Source organism: Crotalus tigris, unplaced genomic scaffold (assembly GCF_016545835.1).
Source record: "Crotalus tigris isolate CLP2741 ecotype Arizona unplaced genomic scaffold, ASM1654583v1 scf7180000020992.475769, whole genome shotgun sequence".
NCBI lineage: Eukaryota > Metazoa > Chordata > Lepidosauria > Squamata > Viperidae > Crotalus > Crotalus tigris.
In genome coordinates, this window is record NW_024098302.1 from 222,635 (window position 1) to 243,387 (window position 20,753).

Here is a 20,753-nt window from a genome sequence, read left to right on the forward strand (position 1 = left end):
CTCTTCTTAAAAACCTCCAGAGTTGGAGCACCCACAACTTCTGGAGGCACTGATTTTTTCTGTCAGGAATTTTCTCCTTAATTCTATTTCGGTTCTCCCCTTATTTTCCATCCATTGCTTCTTGTCCTGTCTTTGGGTGCTTTGGAGAATAGCTTCATCCCCCTCTTCTTTGTGGCAGCCCCTCAGATATTGGAACACTGCTATCACGTCAACCCTAGTCCTTCTTTTCATTAACTCCGGCTCACCAAAAATGATATGCAGGTTCTGAGGTTTTGCTTGATAAAAAAAAATACAGAAAACCAGAAGTTGCCTTCAAGAGTTACGTATTTATTCAGCTGAACAAAGTCGGGCTTCTCTAAAAAGAGAAAAAGGCCCAAATATCAGAAAAGCCTTTATTTTTATACCTACTTTGATTACATAAGCAATTCACCCAGCAAAGCTGACACACATAAGATAAAGACTTCACCCATTAAGGCTGGCACACTGTAGATAAGAAGGAAGAAAGCAGAAGAAGAACCATATGTTCCCGGGTGGGTTAGAATATTGGGTGTTTCCTTTGCTGTCCTTTCATGACCTTGCATTCATGGGCTATTTCCGCTGCAGAAACACTTGAAAGAGCCACGCTGCGTCCTGCCACGAGCAGCAAAAACGGCGCAAAGCACCATGCGGCGTCCTGCCGGGAGGAGTGGAAATGGCACAAAGCACAAGGCGGCCTCCTGCCATGAGTAGTGGCAACGGCGCAATGGGCCACATGGCGCCCGGCTGCAAGTGGCAGCCAGCGGCCGCAGAAGTCAAGCAGCAGCACGACAGGTATCGGGATGTGGGAGGCCTGGCTGTGGGGGTCCTAAGGCAGTGGTGGCGAATCTATGGCACAGGTGCCAGAGGTGGCACTCAGAGCCCTCTCTGTGGGCACGCGTGCAGTTGCCCCAGTCCTAGGCCTTCAGCTGGGTTTTATAAAACCTTTTCGCTTGAGGCCTTCGCCGCCATGTGCAAAAATAATTAAAAAAAAGGTTAAATCAGTCAATTTCAACTTCTCACGGGAAAAAAAAATCTTGGAAAGTTGGAATTGATTGATTGAACTTTTTAGTCCCACCCAGTCTGCCGTTACCACCGCAGCCATGCCCAGCCAATGGGCCACAGCCACCCGGCACCCAACGATGCATCAGTGGGTTTTGGGTTGCCATTTGGGCACTCAGTCTCTAAAAGGTTCGCCATCACTGTCCTAAGGTATGACATCCTCCGAAATTAAGACCTCGTGCCTCTTTTGGAGGCAAAAATATATATAATACCAGGTCTTAATTTTGGGGAAACACAGTACTAATATTCAAACACATTTCAACCTCTCTAAAAATATGCTCATATTTTGCCATTTGTGGTCAAAGAATAGAGATCGGAAAGTTTCAGCCACCCACAACAAAGCAATCCAAAGTTACAGATTACTTAAAGATAGCAAAATAAAAGCACAGCTTTCTATCTTTGTTTTTTCATCAAAAAAATAAAATAAAATAAAGATACTCCATGCTTCCTTATATTTTAGCTTGCCTCCAGCAACTTTGGGGCTGCCACAAAGAAGAGGGAGTCAAGCTATTTTCCAAGGCGCCTGAAGGCAGGACAAGAAGCAACGGATGGAAACTAATCAAGGAGAGAAGCAACCTAGAACTAAGGAGAAACTTCCTGACAGTGAGAACAATTAACCAGTGGAACAACCTACCTCCAGAAGCCATGAATGCTCCAACACTGGAAGTTTTTAAGAAGAGACTGGACAGCCATTTGTCTGAAATGGTATAGGGTTTCCTGCCTGAGCAGGGGTTGGACTAGATGACCTCCAAGGTCCCTTCCAACTTTATTATTATTATTATTATTATTTTGGATCATCGCACAGTCAGCCAGATGTTCAGACTGGATTTGGCATTTTGTCTACCTATCGAGTCCTTACCCAGGACCTGGGATAGGCAGATGTGGATGTTTGATGGTATTACAGATATCGTCGCAGGATGGAAGCAGTTCCTAGTAAGGCCGCCTTTTGCAATTGACTAATAGCGAATTTGTCAATGCCAATTATTTTTATTATTATTATTATTATTATTATCCTCTTCCTTGTTTAACAATAAAAAGTCTCAAAAATGGTGCAGAGCTTCAAAATGTAGTAACAGGCTGTGACTAGAAAGAGCCTCTTTTAGCTAATACAGATAATAATCTCATAAATTAAAAAATAAATGGCACAACTTTATCATTTGTCTGAAAAATAAATTCCAAAGCGCATAAATTAATAAATTAATTTATAAATTAATAAATAAATTCCAAAACAAAGGGATTGCAGCCCCATCCCTCCAGCTGGATGGCTCACCCACACCTCCAAAGCACAGCTCCTGAAACTTCTTGCAAACCCTTGCTGTATGGAGAATCGTGTGGGGAGGATTCTAGGACTCTCCCTATCCCAGGAGAGTCATATAAAGTAAAGGAATCCAAGTTCCTTCCATTAGTAAGCTGGGGAAAAAAAACCCCGACAATCCAGAGAGAGACGAGCCTTCCTGGGCTTGTCATCCATTGGCCATGTTCACCGGAGGTCCGGTGCCCGCTATGAACTGGAGCTCACGTGTGAAGAGGACAAATCACTCACTCGATGTTGCTCTGTAGTCTTCTTGACGTCGCTCTGCAAGGACAAAAACCAGTGAAAGCTCAAAAGAAGCCACACCAGAGATCATCCAGTCTCTCCCCCTTTATGCAGGAGAGCCCCAAGGAGAGGTTTTCACGCTTGTTTAGCTACAATGTCTCCTGGCTACTCCTATGAACAGTCACGGGAGGCTCTTCAGACTTCACCGCCCTGATCTAGCCCGAGAGAGAGAGCTGCTGTCGTGGTTCTGACAGATGAGACCAGCAAAAAGAACTTCAAGGCGAAATGAATTTCCTTAAATAACGTATGTATTTGGCTACATAGTATCGGCACTAACAAAGGGGAACCCAAGACTGAAATCCCCTCCCCCAGATTACATTGTTGCAAAGTTGAAATTTTCCACCTCAGCAAGATGTTATATATCGCATTACTATGTTGCTCGGGCTGCTCGCCAAAATGCAATCAGCAATGACCTTGGTTCCCACAGAACAATGTATTGTTATGGCTAAGTCAGTGGTGGCGAACCTGTGGCACGTGTGCCAGAGGCGGCACTCACAGCCCTCTCGATGGGCATGCGTGCGTCGCTCCAGCCCCGCCCCAGCCCCGCCTCCCCCCACAGCCTCCTCACCAGCAACCCCCCTGGAAGAGAGTCACCTCCGGGTGCAGCCCGCACGGAGCAGCGCAGTCAAACACAGCCGAGCAGCAGGACAAGACTCCACCCTCGTGCCCCGTCATGTGCAGATGATGCTGCGGGGCGTGGATGGAGGGCGTGGCCATGGCGCTACAGGGCCGCCTGGGCGATCTGCTGCGGTGGGCCGTGGAGGCAATGGGTGGCCCTGCAGGAGGGGCAGGGGCGGGGGTGGGCAGGGGCAGAGTGGACCGACCAGGGGGCAAAGCAGGGCAGTTTTGGGGCACTCAGTGTCTAAAAGGTTTGCCATCACTGGGCTAAGTCAAAAACCCACTCCTCCCTCCTCCCAATTATGTGGCATCTGAAAACGAAGAGAACATGGCTTCAGCTAAATCCGTTTGCAGTGTTGACGGCTGCTTCCTCTTGAGATGGATGGAGGGGAAAGGGAGGTGGCGCAGCAGTTAGAGTGCAGTACTGCAGGCCACTTTAGCTGACTGTGTTCAGCAGGTCAGCGGTTCAAATCTCACCGGCTCAAGGTTGACTCAGCCTTCCATCCTTCCGAGGTAGGTAAAATGAGGACCCAGATTGTTGGGGGGCAATGTAAATATATATATATAGACATTGCTTACTGGTGTACACCGCTTAGAGAGTGCTTGCACTTAAAGCGGTATATAAGTCTCATAAAATAAGTAAATAAATAAATAAACAGCAGCTGGGAGAGGAGGAAGATTTGCACTCAAATCCTTCTCCGCTGCTCTTTGGCCAAAACCTCTCTCTCTCTTTTTTTTTTTTTAAACTGGGAATGGTGCTTTCCATATGATTTTAAAGCAGGACATACAGTACTGTATAAAGGAAAATTATTGGCACATTTCCCTGCTTCTTCCACTAAGTGTAATCTCTTAGAATGAAAAACAGCCACCAAACACTGTTCTTAATGTGTAGGGCAAGATTGGGTAAGAATCTCAGGTATCTTGGTTGAAAGGTTTGGTCAGTCTGAAGTTGCTCAGGTGACAAGTCTCTGGCATGGGATTGCAAACCGGGGAACTATTCCTTGAGGCTATTTCTGAATGGGTTTAGTGCACTTTTGAAAATGTGCTAAACCAGTGGTTCTCAACCTTTTTAATGCTGCGACCCCCAACCGGACGTAAGTCAAAGACTACTCAACCAGTCGTAAGTCTATCTATCTATCTATCTATCTATCTATCTATCTATCTATCTATCTATCTATCTATCTATCTATCTATCTATCTAATCATCTATCTATATCATCTATCTATCATCATTCTATCTATCTATCTATCATCTATCTATCTATCTATCTATCTATCTATCTATCTATCTTAATCTGTCTATCCTAATCAATCTAATCTGTCTAATCTATCATCTCTATTTCTCTCTCTAGCTCTAGCGCTCTCTCTAGTGTGTCTCTTTTTCTATTTCTCTACAATATTTATCTCTAGCATGCGCTCTCTGTCTGTCTCTATCTCTATTTCTCTATTGGTCTCTAACTCTAAAGCAGTGTCTCTGTCTGTCTATCTATCTATCTATCTATCTATCTATCTATCTATCTATCTATCTATCATCTATCTATCATCTATCTATGCATCATCTAATCATCTATCTATATCATCTATCTATCTATCTATCTATCTATCTATCTATCTATCTATCTATCTATCTATCTATCTATCTATCTATCCCAATCTATCTATTCTAATCTATCATCTCTATTTTTCTCTCTAGCTCTAGCTGTGTGTCTCTTTTTCTATTTCTCTCTCTACAGCAGTGGTTCTCAACCTTTTTAATGCCGCGACCCCCCCAACCGATCGGAAGTCGAGGACTATACTCAACTGGTCATAAGTTGAGGACTACTCAACTGGTACAGCACCGTTTGCAGAATGGGACTTTTGGCGGGCTCAGCAGGGCAGAGACAGCCTGGACAATTCCTATGGGCTTTTGAAAGCCAATAGAATTAGACTCTATTCAAGAGAGTCTATTCTATTGGCTTTCAAAAGCCAATAGAATAAAAGGGAGTAGCACAGCTAAGGAAAAGGGGGAAAAAATGGCGGACTGTGTTGTTTGGCGACCCCCGTGAAATGGTTGTTTGACCCCAAATGGGGTCCCGACCCACAGGTTGAGAACCACTGCCCTAAATTCTGACATCCCCCCCTCCAGCAAAGCCTCCATCATACCCTCTTCTGAATGGCTCAGAGTGTACCCCGAAAAAGCTGAAGGTACCCCACAGGGAAAAGTGGGGAGGGTGCCCAACCCTGGAGCCTCAAAAGCATCAGGAAATCACACCTGGCCACTCCATTCATAGGGGGGAAAAACATCCATTCTCACCTCACTGCTGGCGAGCATGGACTGCTGCTAAGTGCAGTGTTTAGGGCAGGGCTTTTCAACCAGTGGTACGGGTACCACCTGTGGTACATTGGCACCTGGCAGGTGGTACACGACCATCCTAGAAAAGTGGTAGCGAGGGAGGGGAATGAGCTGAACCGGTGGCAGCACCGCACAAGCCTAAGCGAGAGACAGCTGGAGCTGCAGGGCTGTCAGGGCTCAGCGGAAGCGCCAGGATCAGTGCCGCTTTCCAGCTGATCGGCACTTCTTCGGGGTTGTCAGGGCTCGGTGGAAGTGTCAGGATCAGCGCCAGGCTCCAGCTGGAACTCGGCACTGATCCTGGCACATCTGCTGAGCCCAGAAGAAGCGCCGATCAGCTGGAATATTGCAGCCTCTCCAGGGTCTTGTGATTTACATTCAGATGCTTGGCAACTGATTCATATTTATGACAGTCACAGTGTCCCAGGGTCATGTGAAGTCACCAAAACGTGCTGCAACCACCCAGCAGACGGGGGGAATAAAAACCAAACACCCCCCACCCCACCCCAGCTGCCAATCCTCAACAGAAATGCTCACAACAATGAAAACCTCGGACAGGAGGAAGAGCGCCGCCGGGTGTGGCTTGGGGGGCACTTTTTTCAATGCCATTGTAACTTCTAACAGTCACTAAGCGAACTGTTGTAAGTCGAGGACTACCTGTAACTTTAACACTTTTTTCCTTTTTTTTTTTTTGGGTCGTCACGTTTTTGACACCTTGCTGGTGGTACTCGGATGTTGCCATATCCTAAAAATGGTACAATGGGTGAAAAGGTTGAAAAGCTCTGGTTTAGAGGACATGTTATAAAAGAGGGGGAGGGAAAGGGGGAAGGAGGGATCCAAGTGAAATCAGAGGTTGTGGGATCCTTGGGGAAAACCCAAACCGCTTGTATCTCAGAAGACAAAGCGGGGAGGGAAGGGAGCAGCAATGAAGCCACACAGCCTTCCTGGATCTTCCTGCTCTGCCTTCGGATGGGAAATTCCTCCTCCAGTTCAGGCATCTGAGCAGGAGTTGGTTGAACTCAATGGGTGAAATTGGGGCTGGTTACACAGACCACATGTTATAAAAGAGGGGGAGGGAAAGGGGGAAGGAGGGATCCAAGTGAAATCAGAGGTTGTGGGATCCTTGGGGAAAACCCAAACCGCTTGTATCTCAGAAGACAAAGCGGGGAGGGAAGGGAGCAGCAATGAAGCCACACAGCCTTCCTGGATCTTCCTGCTCTGCCTTCGGATGGGAAATTCCTCCTCCAGTTCAGGCATCTGAGCAGGAGTTGACTTTGAACTCAGGGCTCATTGGGGCTGGTTACACAGACCATCTCACTGCTGATTATCCGATTTTTTTTTTCATGGCAGCCACCCAAGCAGGGCGCTGAAACCATCGTTCCTAAGCACTTGCAATGTACCCAATTAACTCTGGATCTCAGATAGAAGTGTGTAGTGGGGTGCCACAGGGCTCTGTTCTGGGCACAGTGCTCTTTAACAGCTTCCTCAACGATTTGGAAGAAGGGATAGATGGGGAACTCATCAAATTTGCAGATGACACCAAGCTGGCAGGAATAGCCAACACTCCAGAAGACAGGCTTAGGATACAGAAGAATCTGGACAGACTTGAAAACTGGGCGCTATCTAACAAAATGAAATTCAATGGTGAAAAAAGTAAGGTTCTACATTTAGGCAAGAAAAAACAAATGTACAGGTATAGTATAGGGGGTACCTTGCTTAACAGTAGTAACTGTGAGAGGGATCTCGGAGTCCTAGTGGACAATCACTTAAATAGGAGCCAGCCATGCGCTGCAGCTGCCAAAAAAGCCAACACACAGTGCTAGGCTGCATTAACAGAGGGATAGAATCAAGATCAGGTGAAGAGTTAATACCACTTTACAATGCCTTGGTAAGGCCGCACTTGGAATACTGCATCCAGTTTTGGTCACCACGATGTAAAAAAGATGTTAAGACTCTAGAAAAAGTACAGAGAATAGCAACAAAGATGACTAGGGGACTGGAGGCTAAAACATATAAGGAACGGTTGCTGAAATTGGGTATGTCTAGTTTAATGAAGAGAAGGACGAGGGGGGACATGATAGCAGTGTTCCAATATCTCAGGGGCTGCCCCAAAGAAGAGGGAGTCAAGCTATTCTCCAAAGCGCCTGAAGGCAGGACAAGAAGTAACAGGTGGAAACTAATCCAGGAGAGAAGCAACCTAGAACTAAGGAGAAACTTCCTGACAGTTAGAACAATTAACCAGTAGAACAACCTGCCTCCAGAAGCGGTGAACGCTCCAACACTGGAAGTTTTTAAGAAGAGACTGGACAGCCATTTGTCAGAAATGGTATAGGGTTTCCTGACTAAGCAGGGGGTTGGACTAGATGACCTCCAAGGTCCCTTCCAACTTTATTATTATAATACTTCCTTCCCTTTCCACAGCAAATGCTCAGGAAGTTGCCCTCTTTCAGCGCTAATCCTGCCTTTTGTCAGCACAAGGAAACGTAGAAACCCAAACGCCATCCTATAAAGAAGAGTTTCCACGTTTCCTTGTGCTGACAAAATGCAGGATCAGCACCGAAAGAGGGCAACTTGCTGAGCATTTCCTGTGGAAAGGGAAGGAAGGATCTGAGATCCAGAGTTAATCTTTTGCATTGCAAGCACCTGGCAATCACTAGGTCCTGCCTTGTTCCGGGCAGGCCCAGTTTCAGAAACTGATCGAGGGCTATTTGAAAGGACCTGCGCAGCCCAGAGAAATGAAGGCCGAAGTCCAAACGCCCATTGCCTCCAGGATTGTCCTTCCCAGCAACAAGGCAAAGGCCTCCTTCTTCCTGCTCCTCCCCACAATTTCAGCAGCCTCTCAGAACTGTTGGGGAGAGCCCCAGATCCACTTCCAGCTCTGTGCAGGAGGTGGGAAAGCCTGATGGGGAAAAAAAAAGCTGGAAAAATTGGGGAAGGAAACAGGCCTTCTCATCTCTAGCTCTGTAGCAGATTCCAGAATACAAAAGGATCAGAGTTTTTCTCTATCTGAAGGAGAGAAGGGGAAGGGGTTGGGTTGTGTGTGTGTGTGTGTGTGTGAAATCTGACTCTGTGCATGATTCAGAACCTGCTTCTTTCCCTCGTGGGTTCAGCAATGAGAACATTTAATATTGACAGAGAAATTTAAAATTGAATTTGCTGCAGTGGAAATTTTCTGAGTACAGAAGCTATGGTGGGAAAGAGGAAAGGTTAACATAAACTTGCAGTGGTGCAATGCTGGCTGTGGAATTCTGGGAGTTGAAGTCCACATGCCTTAAAATGGTCAAGGTTGAGAAACACTGACATAAAGGAAGTAAGATAAACCATATAGGCAAAAATAGCTGGGTCTGAGAAAGGAAGAAGAGAAGCCACAAAAATATATAGGAAATAGCTAGCCAGGAAAAGACAGGTTGGAGAATAGGAAAATAAGCTGAATAAGGTAAGAGGAAAGGCACACTGAATTGAAAAGCAGGAAAAGACCTTAGTGTTTAAAATGGGGACATAAATATCTACTGAGTTTAAAATAATTTACATGTCTAATTTTTCTTATTCTTATTGTATATGTGAATATGATTAATATGTTATCAGGAAATGCGTATAGGCACGTGAGTGTAACCTCATAGTACCTCAGCCAATGGGGAAAGAGGAGGGATGTAGCGGCCGGTGATAGGGAATGAATAAAAGAAGGAGATATTTTGGGTTAAAACTTGGGAGAGAACCAAGCTTTGATAGCTTCTCTCCCCGCTTATTGCAACAAACCAGTGTTTCTCAACCTTGACAATTTTAAGGCATGTGGACTTCAACTCCCAGAATTCCACAGCCAACATTGCTGGCTGTGGAATTCTGGGAGTTGAAGTCCACATGCCTTAAAATTGTCAAGATTGAGAAACACTGCAATAAACGAAACAAAAGGCCTTCACTGTGTCTTGGCTGGTTATTGGTCAGGCGAGCTGGCCTCTGGTCACCAAGGAAAGTGGCCAGGAGCACATAACATCTGGGAATCTGCCTGAACAGGAGAATCCGGTGACTGCGATGCAACTTGCAAAATCCCAAGATCCCTTCCTGACTGTTGTGGGATGGTAATACTTGTTTACAAACGTGTTTAATTCTGCAAAAACAACGCCACGTTTTGGGAGGCGGGGCGGGGTTGGTGGGAGGGTCTGAAACCGAAGAAGGAGCCTCTTGGGGAGGCAGATCCCATAAACGGAAAAAAGATCCCGAAAGGGACTCACTGCAGCAGCTCTCCCGCAGGGCGATCACCACCAACACCAGAAGCAAGAGGGGCGCAGGGCGCAGAGCCATCCTGGCCGCAAAACTCAACCTGCGCCCCCCATTCCTTGAAATCCCGGGAAAAGAAGGAGGAGCTGCGGGTGACCAGCAACCCAAAGTGAGACGGTGATTGGCCGAGCTTATCCCCTCCCCCTCCCAAAAGCCTTCCAATTTGTCATCGCTGCTAGGCCAGGGCTAGGCAACCTGGGCCCTTTTATGACTCGTGGACTTCAACTCCCAGAATTCCTGAGCCAGCCATGCTGAGGGAGAGGTTTCCAAGCTGAGCCAGGCTGGCTCAGGAATTCTGGGAGTTGAAGTCCACGAGTCATAAAACAGCCAAGGTTGCCTACCCCTGCCCTAGGCAGCCATGCTGGCTCGGGAATTCTGGGAGTTGAAGTCCACGAGTCATAAAATGTGAGGGAAGGGAGAGGACCAGTTGTAAATGACTTTTTTCAGCGCCGTTGTAATTTCAAATGGAGACTAAGCAAATGGCTGTCATTTGAGGACCACCTGTATTATGCTCAATGCCAGGGGGAGGCAGCCTTGGCTGTTTTATGACTCGTGGACTTCAACTCCCAGAATTCCTGAGCCAGCCCTGGCTCAGCTTGGAAACCTCTCCCTTTCCCCTCAGCGTGGCTGGCTGAGGAATTCTGGGAGTTGAAGTCCACGAGTCACAAAAGAGTCAAGGTGGCCTAATCCCGTTTGCTAGGCAGACGTCCAGGCTCAACCCACGAGAGGGGGAGGGGGCAGAACTGCGGGGCTCAGAAAAGTGGGGAGGGGCGTAGGCAGGGGAGGGGCGTAGGCCAGTGGGTGGGGACTCTGCGCCCTCCCCCCCCCTCGCAAAGCCTCTCGCAGACGGAAACCAGGAACTCCAAGCGATCTTCACTTTGGATGAAATGAATTTTAATGCGGAGGAAAGCAAAGTTTTACATTTAGGCAGCAAAAATCCAGGGTGTGTGTGCAGAGGAGGCGAGACCTGGGCTCAAAAACAGTACCTGCGAGAAGGACCTTGGAGTCTTGGTGGACGATCGTTTGACCAGGAACCACTCTCTTGAGCTTGCTTGTTTTCTTGCAGACGTTTCATTACCCTAACTAGGTAACATCATCAGTGCTAGTAAGGAGTGCTGTTTGCTGTCTGTTCTGGGGTTTTGCCTGTCTGAGGGAGTGGGTGGGTGGGTGGGGCAGTCTTAGGGATTTTTTGGCTGGGCTGTTTATTGATGGGCTTTTGGGGAATTTGCTTTCAGACGGTCTCTCTGTGGTCCATCTGAACACAAGATCTCTGATCGTGCATATCCTCGCCCATGCAATGGAAAAAAATGGAATAAACCAGGGGTTTTCAACCTTGGCAACTTTGAAGACTTGTGGACTTTGCTGGCTGAGGAATTCTGGGAGTTGAAGTCCACAAGTCTTCAAAGTTGCCAAGATTGAGAACCCCTGGAATAAACCGAGATTTAAAACGTTTGTTGAGATTTGCAATGTGGTATTAACACAACTGACCTCATTGCAATGGGGAGGGGAGGGTTTGGGGCTATGCCGGCTCAGGAATTCTGGGAGTTGAAGTCCATGAGTCATAAAAGAGCCAAGGTTGCCTACCCCTGGTTTGGGGGAAAGAAAACAAGTTTAAATTAACTGCATTGAGCTCATGGTATCTTAGCCCCACGTGAGATCCTCTTTTTTTTTGTGCTCAGTTTAAAAGGTGAGCAAGGAAATGTTTTGTTTTTATGCGAATGTTTACCTTGCTTCTGCTTTAAAAAGCTGCGTGGAATCTCTAAAAAGCAATATTTTCCTTTTTTGGCCCCGAGGAGTCTGGGATGAGGCAGCCCTTTCTTGGTGGATGTTTTACAAAGCGTACAAAGTTCTAAGGAAGTTTTGAGGCTGGTCTTGTAAAGCAGGTAATAGAACATGCTAATGGCTAGAAGGCTGCCTTGCGGTTGTTAGTTGCGAAGTTGTGTCCGATCCATCGCGACCCCATGGACAACGTTCCTCCAGGCCTTACATAATTTTAAATATTTTTCAAAATGCCTATTGGAGGCAGCTGCAGAGACCTGGACTCTTTGTGGCCTTGCATCCTCCAAAAAGCATAAGAAAGAGCAGCCCCTTCTCACACATGCTCTGCCCCATCTGATCTCTCCTGTCTTCCGCTGAATTTTCCTACTCACAACTATGTATTGGTCTCTGTTGGACTTCATCTTGCTGGTTTCTTCCATTTTGGCTCATCAAGATTGTCTTGAATCACAATTCTATCTCCATTATTGTGGATCCTCAGCAAATAATTCCATATTCTCCTCCCTCTTCCAGGTCATTTATAGATTATGCTCAGCATTACTGTCAGCATCTGAACCTTTCTCATTTCTCTTTGCAGGAGACCAGTGAGGATGGGGCCATGAGGTCCGTAGAGAAGGGGTGTTCTTGGATCGGGACCTACCAACCTTTGGCCAGGATTCCGTTCCAGAGAATTTGGAAATTGTGGCCGAGTTGGAGAAGCAGCTTCCTGCACAAAGGATCAATCGATTAAGGAGAAATCAGCAGTGACGGTTATCCTTGGCCTTGACTCAGTGGGGAAACAAGTGACCCAGAGACCTCTTGGTTACAACTTTAAAGGTGAGTAAACAAATCTTGGTTAAATCTTGGTTTGGAGAATAAGCATATATTTTTTAATGTTTATTTGATAAAACAGTAATGCAGTAAAATTGGGTTTTGCTCCCAAGGTGCTGGATGAAGGCATAACTTACTTCCTTTGAGGAGTATACATTGAGTGCATTTTGTCAGCCAGTTATGAATCCATCTCGTAATGATGCTGTTTATCCCATATTTTTTATCTTGCCAAGGAATAGGCTATGGTCTACTTTATCAGTCAGCCGGCAATACAAACCGCCCTTTAATTGCTCCAAATTTTCCCCAAATGCTCCCACATTTCTGGCAAGCCTCCAAACAAAGGAACACACACACACCTTCAGCCACCTCTGGCTGCAAGTAGTTTCACATACAGTCTGATTAGGAGAGGAATTTACTCAAGGCCACGGAGATACCAAGGAATGACACATACATCATAAACCTAACGAGTCAGTGTGAATACATGCTTGCTTGAGCAGTTTCAAAAGGGAAGCCAAAATACAGTCCGAGATCTTTGAACATTCAAGCAACGTTGTCAGCCAGTCCAATGGTCAGAGTTTCCGGGTTTCCAAGCAGAAGTCACAGAACAAGAGATCAGCAACAACACCACACAACATTCCAAGGAATCAGCATTTGTTCCTGACAAATGCCCCTCCCCACAGCATCCATCTCCTTAAATCTCAATCCCCAGGTGTGCCTTGTGGAGAGGGGCGGGACGCTCTCCTCCCGAGTAGTTGAGCCTGCCTGTGTTGTTCCCTCCTTCTCTCCACTCTGTGCTCTAGGATCAGGTGGGGGTGGCCCTTGCTCATCGCCTGAACTCTGCCTCTCCTGTTCCTCCTGTCCCACTCCTGAAGGGCCCTGGCCTGCCTCGGCCTGCTCTTCCCCACATTCCTCTGAAACCACAGACACCTCTCCCTCACCTCCATAGGGTCCCGTTCCAGTTCATTTTTCTCCACAGATTCAGGCTCCTTCCATGCCCCAACACCTGCCTCACTGGCCCACTTCTGCGGCCGCTCGTGCGTGTCGTCCCTGGCCTCTGTTTCACCAGTAGAAGCCTCAGGAAAGGCCTCTACAACCGAGAATGGAGCTCCGGCTTGACGCGAAGGTTTCCTGAAGGCCTCTGCCGGTGAAACGGAGGCTGGGGGCAACATGCACGTCCACCTAGAGCAGCGGTTCTCAACCTATGGGTCGCGACCCCATTTGGGGTCGATCGATCATTTTTCGGGGGTCGCCAAAGAAGGCGATCCGCCATTTTCCCCCCTCAGGGGGCGCCGCCGCGCATGGGGGCCGCGCATGGGGCCGCGCCGCGCATGCGCATCGCGCCGTACATGTGCAGCACGTTTGTATGACGGGGGTCGCCGTCACACAAACGTTGAGAACCACTGACCTAGAGCTCCGTTCTCGGGTGCAGAGACCTTTCCTGAAGGCCTCTGACAGTGAAAAGGAGGCTGGGGGTGATGTGTGTGGGCAGCTGCAGAAGAAGCGGGCTGGCGGCCACACAGGCTCCTGTTGGGTGTGGTTGTTGGTGCCGCAGCTGCAAGGCGAGACTGTAAAAGACATCCGAGAATAAAACCTAATACGTGTTTTGGAGGCAAAAAATATATAAAACTGGGAAAAACAGATAGTTTTGCTGTTCCACTGATTCTGTCACTTGGTATAGTAAGTTTTGATCTGTTTTTGACAAACCCATGTTTGGCTTCCAGTAATACCTTTGTTTGTTTCTAGGCTTCTGCAGATCGATGGTTTTATTATCTTGCCCAGGATCTTCCTAAGTACTGATGTCAGGGTGATTGGCTTGTAGTTTCCTGGTTCCATAGTTTTCCTTTTTTTGTAGGAATTTACAAAATATACAAAATATTTCACGAGGAGCTCGGGATCAAGTAGTCATAATGGGAGGGAGCTCGTAAATGCAAAATCAGAAGAATGAAAAAAAAGGGAATCGGCAGCAGCTTTGCATCCCACTTCAGCAACCCCCAACTCATGGGTGGCCTGTGCTTGATCCCAGGACCACCCCCACCCCCGGGGCATCTCCACAACCATTGCCTTGGCTAGTGGTGGCGAACCTGTGGCACAGGTGCCAGAGGCGGCACTCAGAGCCCTCTCTGTGGGCACACACATCATCATCCCAGCCCCGCCACTCCCCATGGCCCCCTCACCAACAGCCCCCCGGAGGAGAATTACCCCGGGTGCAGCCTGCACAGAGCAGCGCAGCCAAGGACATGGCAGTCGGGCAGCAGCGACAAGACTCCGCCCTCACCAGCTGCAAGGTTATTGGTAGGGCAATATTGGAAGAAGGATTGTTTGCCTACTATAGAAGAATGGAGGCTTAAAGTGTCAAATTTAGCAGAAATGGCTAAGATTTCTGCTTATTTGAAGGATCACTCACAAGAAAGATACATTTCGCTCTGGAGAAGATGGATAGATTATATTCAGAATAAATATGGGACTAAAAAGTTCCATCTAGTTCAGTGGTTCTCAACCTTTTTAATGCTGCGACCCCCAACCGGTCGTAAGTCGAGGACTACTCAACTGGTGCAGCATCGTTTGCAGAATGGGACTTTTGGCAGGCTCAGCAGGGCAGAGACAGCCTGGACAATTCCTATTGGCTTTTGAAAGCCAATAGAATTAGACTCTATTCAAGAGAGTCTATTCTATTGGCTTTCAAAAGCCAATAGAATACAAGGGAGCAGCACAGCTAAGGAAAAGGGGGGGAAAAATGGCGGACTGCGTTGTTTGGCGACGCCCGTGAAATGGTCGTTCGACCCCAAATGGGGTCCCGACCCACAGGTTGAGAACCACTGCTCTAGTTTATGAGTAAATTTTAGAGTATTATTATTATTAATAGTTTATTATAGGAGAATTTTTATGTTTTATTATTATCTTTAGTATTAGTATTGTTCAACACTTTGGATATTGTATTGTTTAATAATTAGGATATTAACTTGTTTATATTATTATGTTTATTTTTAATTTGTTTATACTTGCGTTAAAGGGGAGTTAAAGCGCATTATGGACTTGGTTATTTATATAGTTGGTTAATGTTAGTTAGAGTATGATTATTATATTTGTAACCCTGTACTCAGCTCTGGGAAGTGGGGGAGGGAGAGGGGGGGGGTTTAGGGTGGGTGGGCTTTGGGGTGTATACTGTAACTTTTATAAAACTTTTCAATAAAAAAAAGACTCCGCCCTCGCGCCCCATCGCATACAGATGATGCTGTGGGGTGCGGAAAGAGGGCGTGGCCGCCATGACGCTGCTGGGCCGTAGAGGTGGTAGGTGGCCCTACCGGCAGGAGAGGCGGGGGCGGGGCAGGGGCGAGGCGGCTTTTGGGCACTCGGTCTCTAAAAGGTTCGCCATCACTGGCCTAGGCCTCCCTCCACTTAGGAACACTCAAGGTTACTTAATGATTGCAGCCAGAGTGAGGGATTACGGTTGTGAATGGAAGTAGTCACGTGACCCCCTCACCTAATGACTGTTTCACTGAACAACTGAAATTCCAGTCCCAACTGTAGTCATAAGTTGAGGACATTCCTCCTAGAGATGCGGGGGCTCCATAACTGAAAATTTTGTCTCAGGGGGGAGGGAATTGAGGACCCTACCCTGGGCAGAGGATGGGACTGGAAGACCTTCACGGTCCCTTCCGAGGCTAAGATGTCGTGATTTCTCAAACGGAAATATTATTCCCCATTTCTTTTTCTTTCTAACACCAGATAAAAGATTGTGACCAAAGATTTACCTGCGAGCCAACTATCTACAGACAGTAGATATTCAGCGCAAGGTAGCCAGCACCAGAAAGGATGGAGCTTGGGAAACTCTCGGATCCCCCGTCAGACACAAGCAGCACTCCGAAAAACCACGAAAGAACCCATGAATGCGCAGAGTGTGGGAAATCCTTTGCTCGCCGGTCCCTCCTTTTGACCCACAGGAAGATCCATGTGGGAAGCGGATCCAGTCAAAGTTTGGAGGGTGAGAAATCCTTCTCTGGAAAACACATGAAAGATCTCAGAAGCCCCCTCAGACTAAAACCTCATAAATGTGAGGAATGTGACTTATGCTTTGGTCAAAAGTCACACCTTGTTACGCATCAGAAAATCCACACTGGAGAGAAACCCTATCAATGTCTGGAATGTGGGAAAAGTTTCCGTCAAAAAGGCCATCTGGGGAACCATGAGAGAATTCACACAGGGGAGAAACCTTACAAGTGTTGGGAATGTGGGAGGAGCTTTTCTCGGCGTTCATATCTTTGGATCCATGAGAAGGCTCATGCAGGAATAAAACCTTACAAATGCTTTGAGTGTGGGAAATGTTTCACCCAGGGTTCAACTCTTCGAACTCATGCGAAAACACACAGAGGGGAGAAAAATGAGAAGTGCCTCGAATGCGGGAAATGTTTTTCCAGAAAATCATATCTGGTAGAACATCAGAGACTTCACACGGGAGAGAGACCCCATAAATGCCCAGAATGTGAGAAACGATTTATGTATTCTTCTGAACTTCGGACGCACCAGAAGAGGCACAAAGGAGAGAAACCCTATCAATGTGGGGAGTGTGGGAAAAATTTTCTTACACGAAGTGAGTGTCAGAGTCACGAGAGAGTTCACACAGGGGAGAAGCCGTACAAGTGTGGGGAGTGTGGGAAATGCTTTACCAAAAAAGAAAACCTTGGAATCCATGAGATACTCCACACAGGAGAGAAGCCGTACAAGTGCATGGAATGTGGAAAATGTTTTGCTCTAAAGGCATACCTTTGGAGACATCATAAAACCCACACAGGGGAGAAGCCATATCAATGCATTGAATGTGGAAGATTTTATTCTTCCACATCAGCCCTTAGAAGTCATGTGAAAATTCACACGGGGGAAAAAAACTACAAATGTTTAGACTGTGGGAGAGCATTTGCTCGGTCATGTCACCTTACAAGTCACAGCCGAATCCATACAGGAGAGAAACCATAAATGCTCAGAGTGTGATAAATGTTTTTCATGGAAAGATACTCTTGTATTACATCAGCAAATCCACACCGGAGAGAACATATAAATGTCTGAAGTGTGCGAAATGTTTTGCCCAATCTTCAGCATTTCGCATGCACATCAAAAGTCACACAGGAGAATGGCCTTACAAGTGTGTAGAGAAAACTTTTCACTGTAAATCACAACTAAAAATGTATCAGAAAATCCATAGCAGAGATAAACCTCTTCAGTTGTAAACAATGTGGGAAAACCTTTTTTTTTTTTTTTTCAAAAGTCACATCTTACAATTTACCAGGAATTTTACTCAGTGAGAGAGACGAAAACCTACAATTGTTTGGCCTTGGGGAAAATGTTTTTCCTAGTCAAGTAACCTCAAATCCCATCAGTGTACACCGTGAGGGACAAGGCTGTAAATGTTGGGAGTGTGAGGTTCACAAAGTGGCATTAGTATATTACCAGAGTGATTACACAAGAAGTTATAAGTGTGTGGGGAGAATATGTAATGTTTTGCAGAGTATAGGTAGTCCTCAACTTAGACCACAACTGGGAATGGATTTCCGGTCATAAATTGCTACAGTCATAAGGCAAGGCATCCAGATGTTTTTGTTAATTCTTATTAGGACTTTGCTGAGATGAGAAAAGGAGGGAGGGGTGGAACAAATGTACATCTGATTATTTTATTTATTTAGTGATAAAAGTGTTGATGTTGAATGTATGCTGGCTGAGAAAGAAAAGGGGAAAATTTTCTTACTATCTTTTTTGGAGGGATTTTTTTTTCACATTGTCTTTTTCAAATGTGCACGCATGCACATACAGTATATTCACCGATATAAGTGTTCAAAGTGTGAGAAAGCTTTTCATTGCAAATCACAGCTCAAAATACATAGGAAATTCCATAGTAGAGATAAATCTCTTCAGTCATGCACAATGTGGGAAACATTTTGTTCAAAAACATACCTTAGCATTCATCAGGAACTTCACACAGTCACAGAGGGGAAACCGTACAGTTGTTTGGTGTGGGGAAAATGTTTTTCCTAGTCAAGTAACCTCAAATCCCATCACAGAGTACACAATGAGGCAACAGGGCATCAAGTATTGGGATTGCAAGAAGGCTTGGCTCACAAAGCAGCAGCACTAATAACTTGCCAGAATAATTACACGAGAGAAAAGAGTTACAAGTGTTGGAGAGTGTAGATTATGTTTTGCAGAGCGCAGCTAGTCCTCAGTTTATGACTGCAATTAGGAACAGATTCCCGGTTATAGATTTACAAAGTCATCCCTTGTGGTACCCATGTGACAGGATCTGATTTTATGACATCCTTGAGGTCAGAAAGCAGTTCTAAGTAGAAAGAGATTCTTCCAATTTGCATTTTCTGCAACAACGGGCAAAAAAAAAATATTGCAAATTGTGATCCAATGGCTGCAAGATTATGGAGCTGGTGGTAAAAGCCAGCCGGTTGCCAACTGCTCATAATTGGTCAGATAACCTGGGGGGGGGGAGGGAAAACATTTTACAGTGGTGTGGAAAATCTGTTCCTTGAAATGAGACAAATTGTTGTCATACATTTGTGAGTCCCCACAAATGTAGCATGGAAAATGTTTTATCCTGAAATCTTTTCAAAAAATCCAAATCAGTTCATAATTGTGGGCAAAGTGAAGTGAGAAAAAGGTTCCCTGGCCTGGGGGTTATTTAAAAAAAGTTGTGATCTTGAAGGGGAAAATATTCTGCAGATGCCACTTAAGCCTTAGGGCAGTGGTTCTCAACCTTTTTAATGCTGCGACCCCCAACCGGTCGTAAGTCGAGGACTACTCAACCGGTTGTAAGTCAAGGACTACCCAAGGACTACCCAACTATTCAAGAGAGTCTATTCTATTGGCTTTCAAAAGCCAATAGAATAAGAGGGAGTAGCACAGCTAAGGTAAAGGGGAAAAAATGGCAGACTGCGTTGTTTGGCGACCCCCGTGAATTGGTCATTCGACCCCAAATGGGGTCTCGACCCACAGGTTGAGAACCACTGCCTTAGGGTCTCTTTTGCCCCCTTATCCACCCTCTGTCCTCTCGTATTCCCAGTGGAAGAGACCCAGGTCACCAGGTCTGAACTGGGACAGGAAGTCTTTTAGGATTGTAAAGAAAAACTTTTAAGCTTTCATGGAAGTTTGAACCGTATGGAAAGTCCGTAACCTTTTGGCCTGGGATTTTATTTTAAAAAATTTCAGGCCACTGTGCAGCCTTAATAAAAGCATTTCCACTATCCTACAGCCTGTTGTTGAGGTCTCCGGAGTGTACTTTTCCCACATTGTTCACCATAGTGGTGAATAATGTTAAGGGAGGGCTTAGCTCACTTCCTGGGCTGAAAGGGAATCATAGTTTAAGGTCGCCCTCTGATTCTGGGCCAGCGAAGTCCCAAAGCATCATGGCAGCTCCCAGCCTCTCCCTCCTGCCCCCCCCCTTCGACGCTCCCCCCCCCAGGGAAGTTGAAGCCGATTTATTTTGCAGCTACGCTTGCTTTATAAGAGAAATGGGATGAAACGCTTTGTGCAGAGGCTTTTCTGAGACAGGAATGAGAAGGAATTCCAGGTGACATTCTGGCTGAGTTATGAGGAAAAAAGAGGAAGGACGTGTTGACTGAAGAGAAGAAACTTGGAAATTATGTTTGCTTAAATGTGGCAACCTTGCATGGAGGAGGAGGAGGAGAAATCCCCTCCCCCCAAACATCCGGGGGGGGGGGAGGAATCTACAGGGGTAGGCAACCTTGGCTCTTTTATGACTCGTGGACTTCAACTCCCAGAATTCCTGAGCCAGCCTGGCTCAGCTTGGAAACCTTTCCCTTTCCCCTCAGCATGGCTGGCTCAGGAATTCTGGGAGTTGAAGGCCACGAGTCATAAAAGAGCCAAGGTGGCCTACCCCTGCCCTAGGCTATATAAATAACACTTAGAATAGCCCTTAGACCAGGGGTAGGCAACCTTGGCTCTTTTATGACTCGTGGACTTCAACTCCCAGAATTCCTGAGCCAGCCATGGCTCAGCTTGGAAACCTCTCCCTTTCCCCTCAGCATGGCTGGCTCAGGAATTCTGGGAGTTGAAGTCCACGAGTCATAAAAGAGCCAAGGTGGCCTACCCCTGGTCTAAGGGCTATTCTAAGTGTTATTTATATAGCCTAGGGCAGGGGTAGGCCACCTTGGCTCTTTTATGACTCGTGGACTTCAACTCCCAGAATTCCTGAGCCAGCCTGGCTCAGCTTGGAAACCTCTCCCTTTCCCCTCAGCATGGCTGGCTGAGGAATTC

General features: G+C 46.5%; 1 protein-coding gene and 1 long non-coding RNA gene across 3 annotated transcripts; one reads left to right on the forward strand and one right to left on the reverse strand.

Moving 5' to 3' along the window:
• Positions 1–2,043: 2,043 nt before the first annotated feature.
• Positions 2,044–9,986, reverse strand: LOC120319902. Its single transcript, XR_005559858.1, has 2 exons — positions 9,851–9,986; positions 2,044–2,653 (listed from the first exon to the last, which is right to left on the reverse strand). It is a non-coding gene; the product is annotated as an uncharacterized LOC120319902 (long non-coding RNA).
• LOC120319901 (zinc finger protein 525-like) lies at positions 9,875–18,219 on the forward strand. Of its 2 annotated transcripts, none has more exons than XM_039369251.1 (3): positions 9,875–10,005; positions 12,250–12,488; positions 16,209–18,219. In XM_039369251.1, exon 3 carries the CDS (start codon positions 16,296–16,298, stop codon positions 17,451–17,453), a length of 1,158 nt encoding a protein of 385 aa, XP_039225185.1. In that variant the 5' UTR covers positions 9,875–10,005; positions 12,250–12,488; positions 16,209–16,295; the 3' UTR covers positions 17,454–18,219. The 2 variants fall into 2 exon arrangements, with proteins under 2 accessions (XP_039225185.1, XP_039225184.1); XM_039369250.1 differs by lacking the exon at positions 9,875–10,005 and adding an exon at positions 10,698–10,983.
• The last annotated feature ends 2,534 nt before the right edge of the window (positions 18,220–20,753 follow it).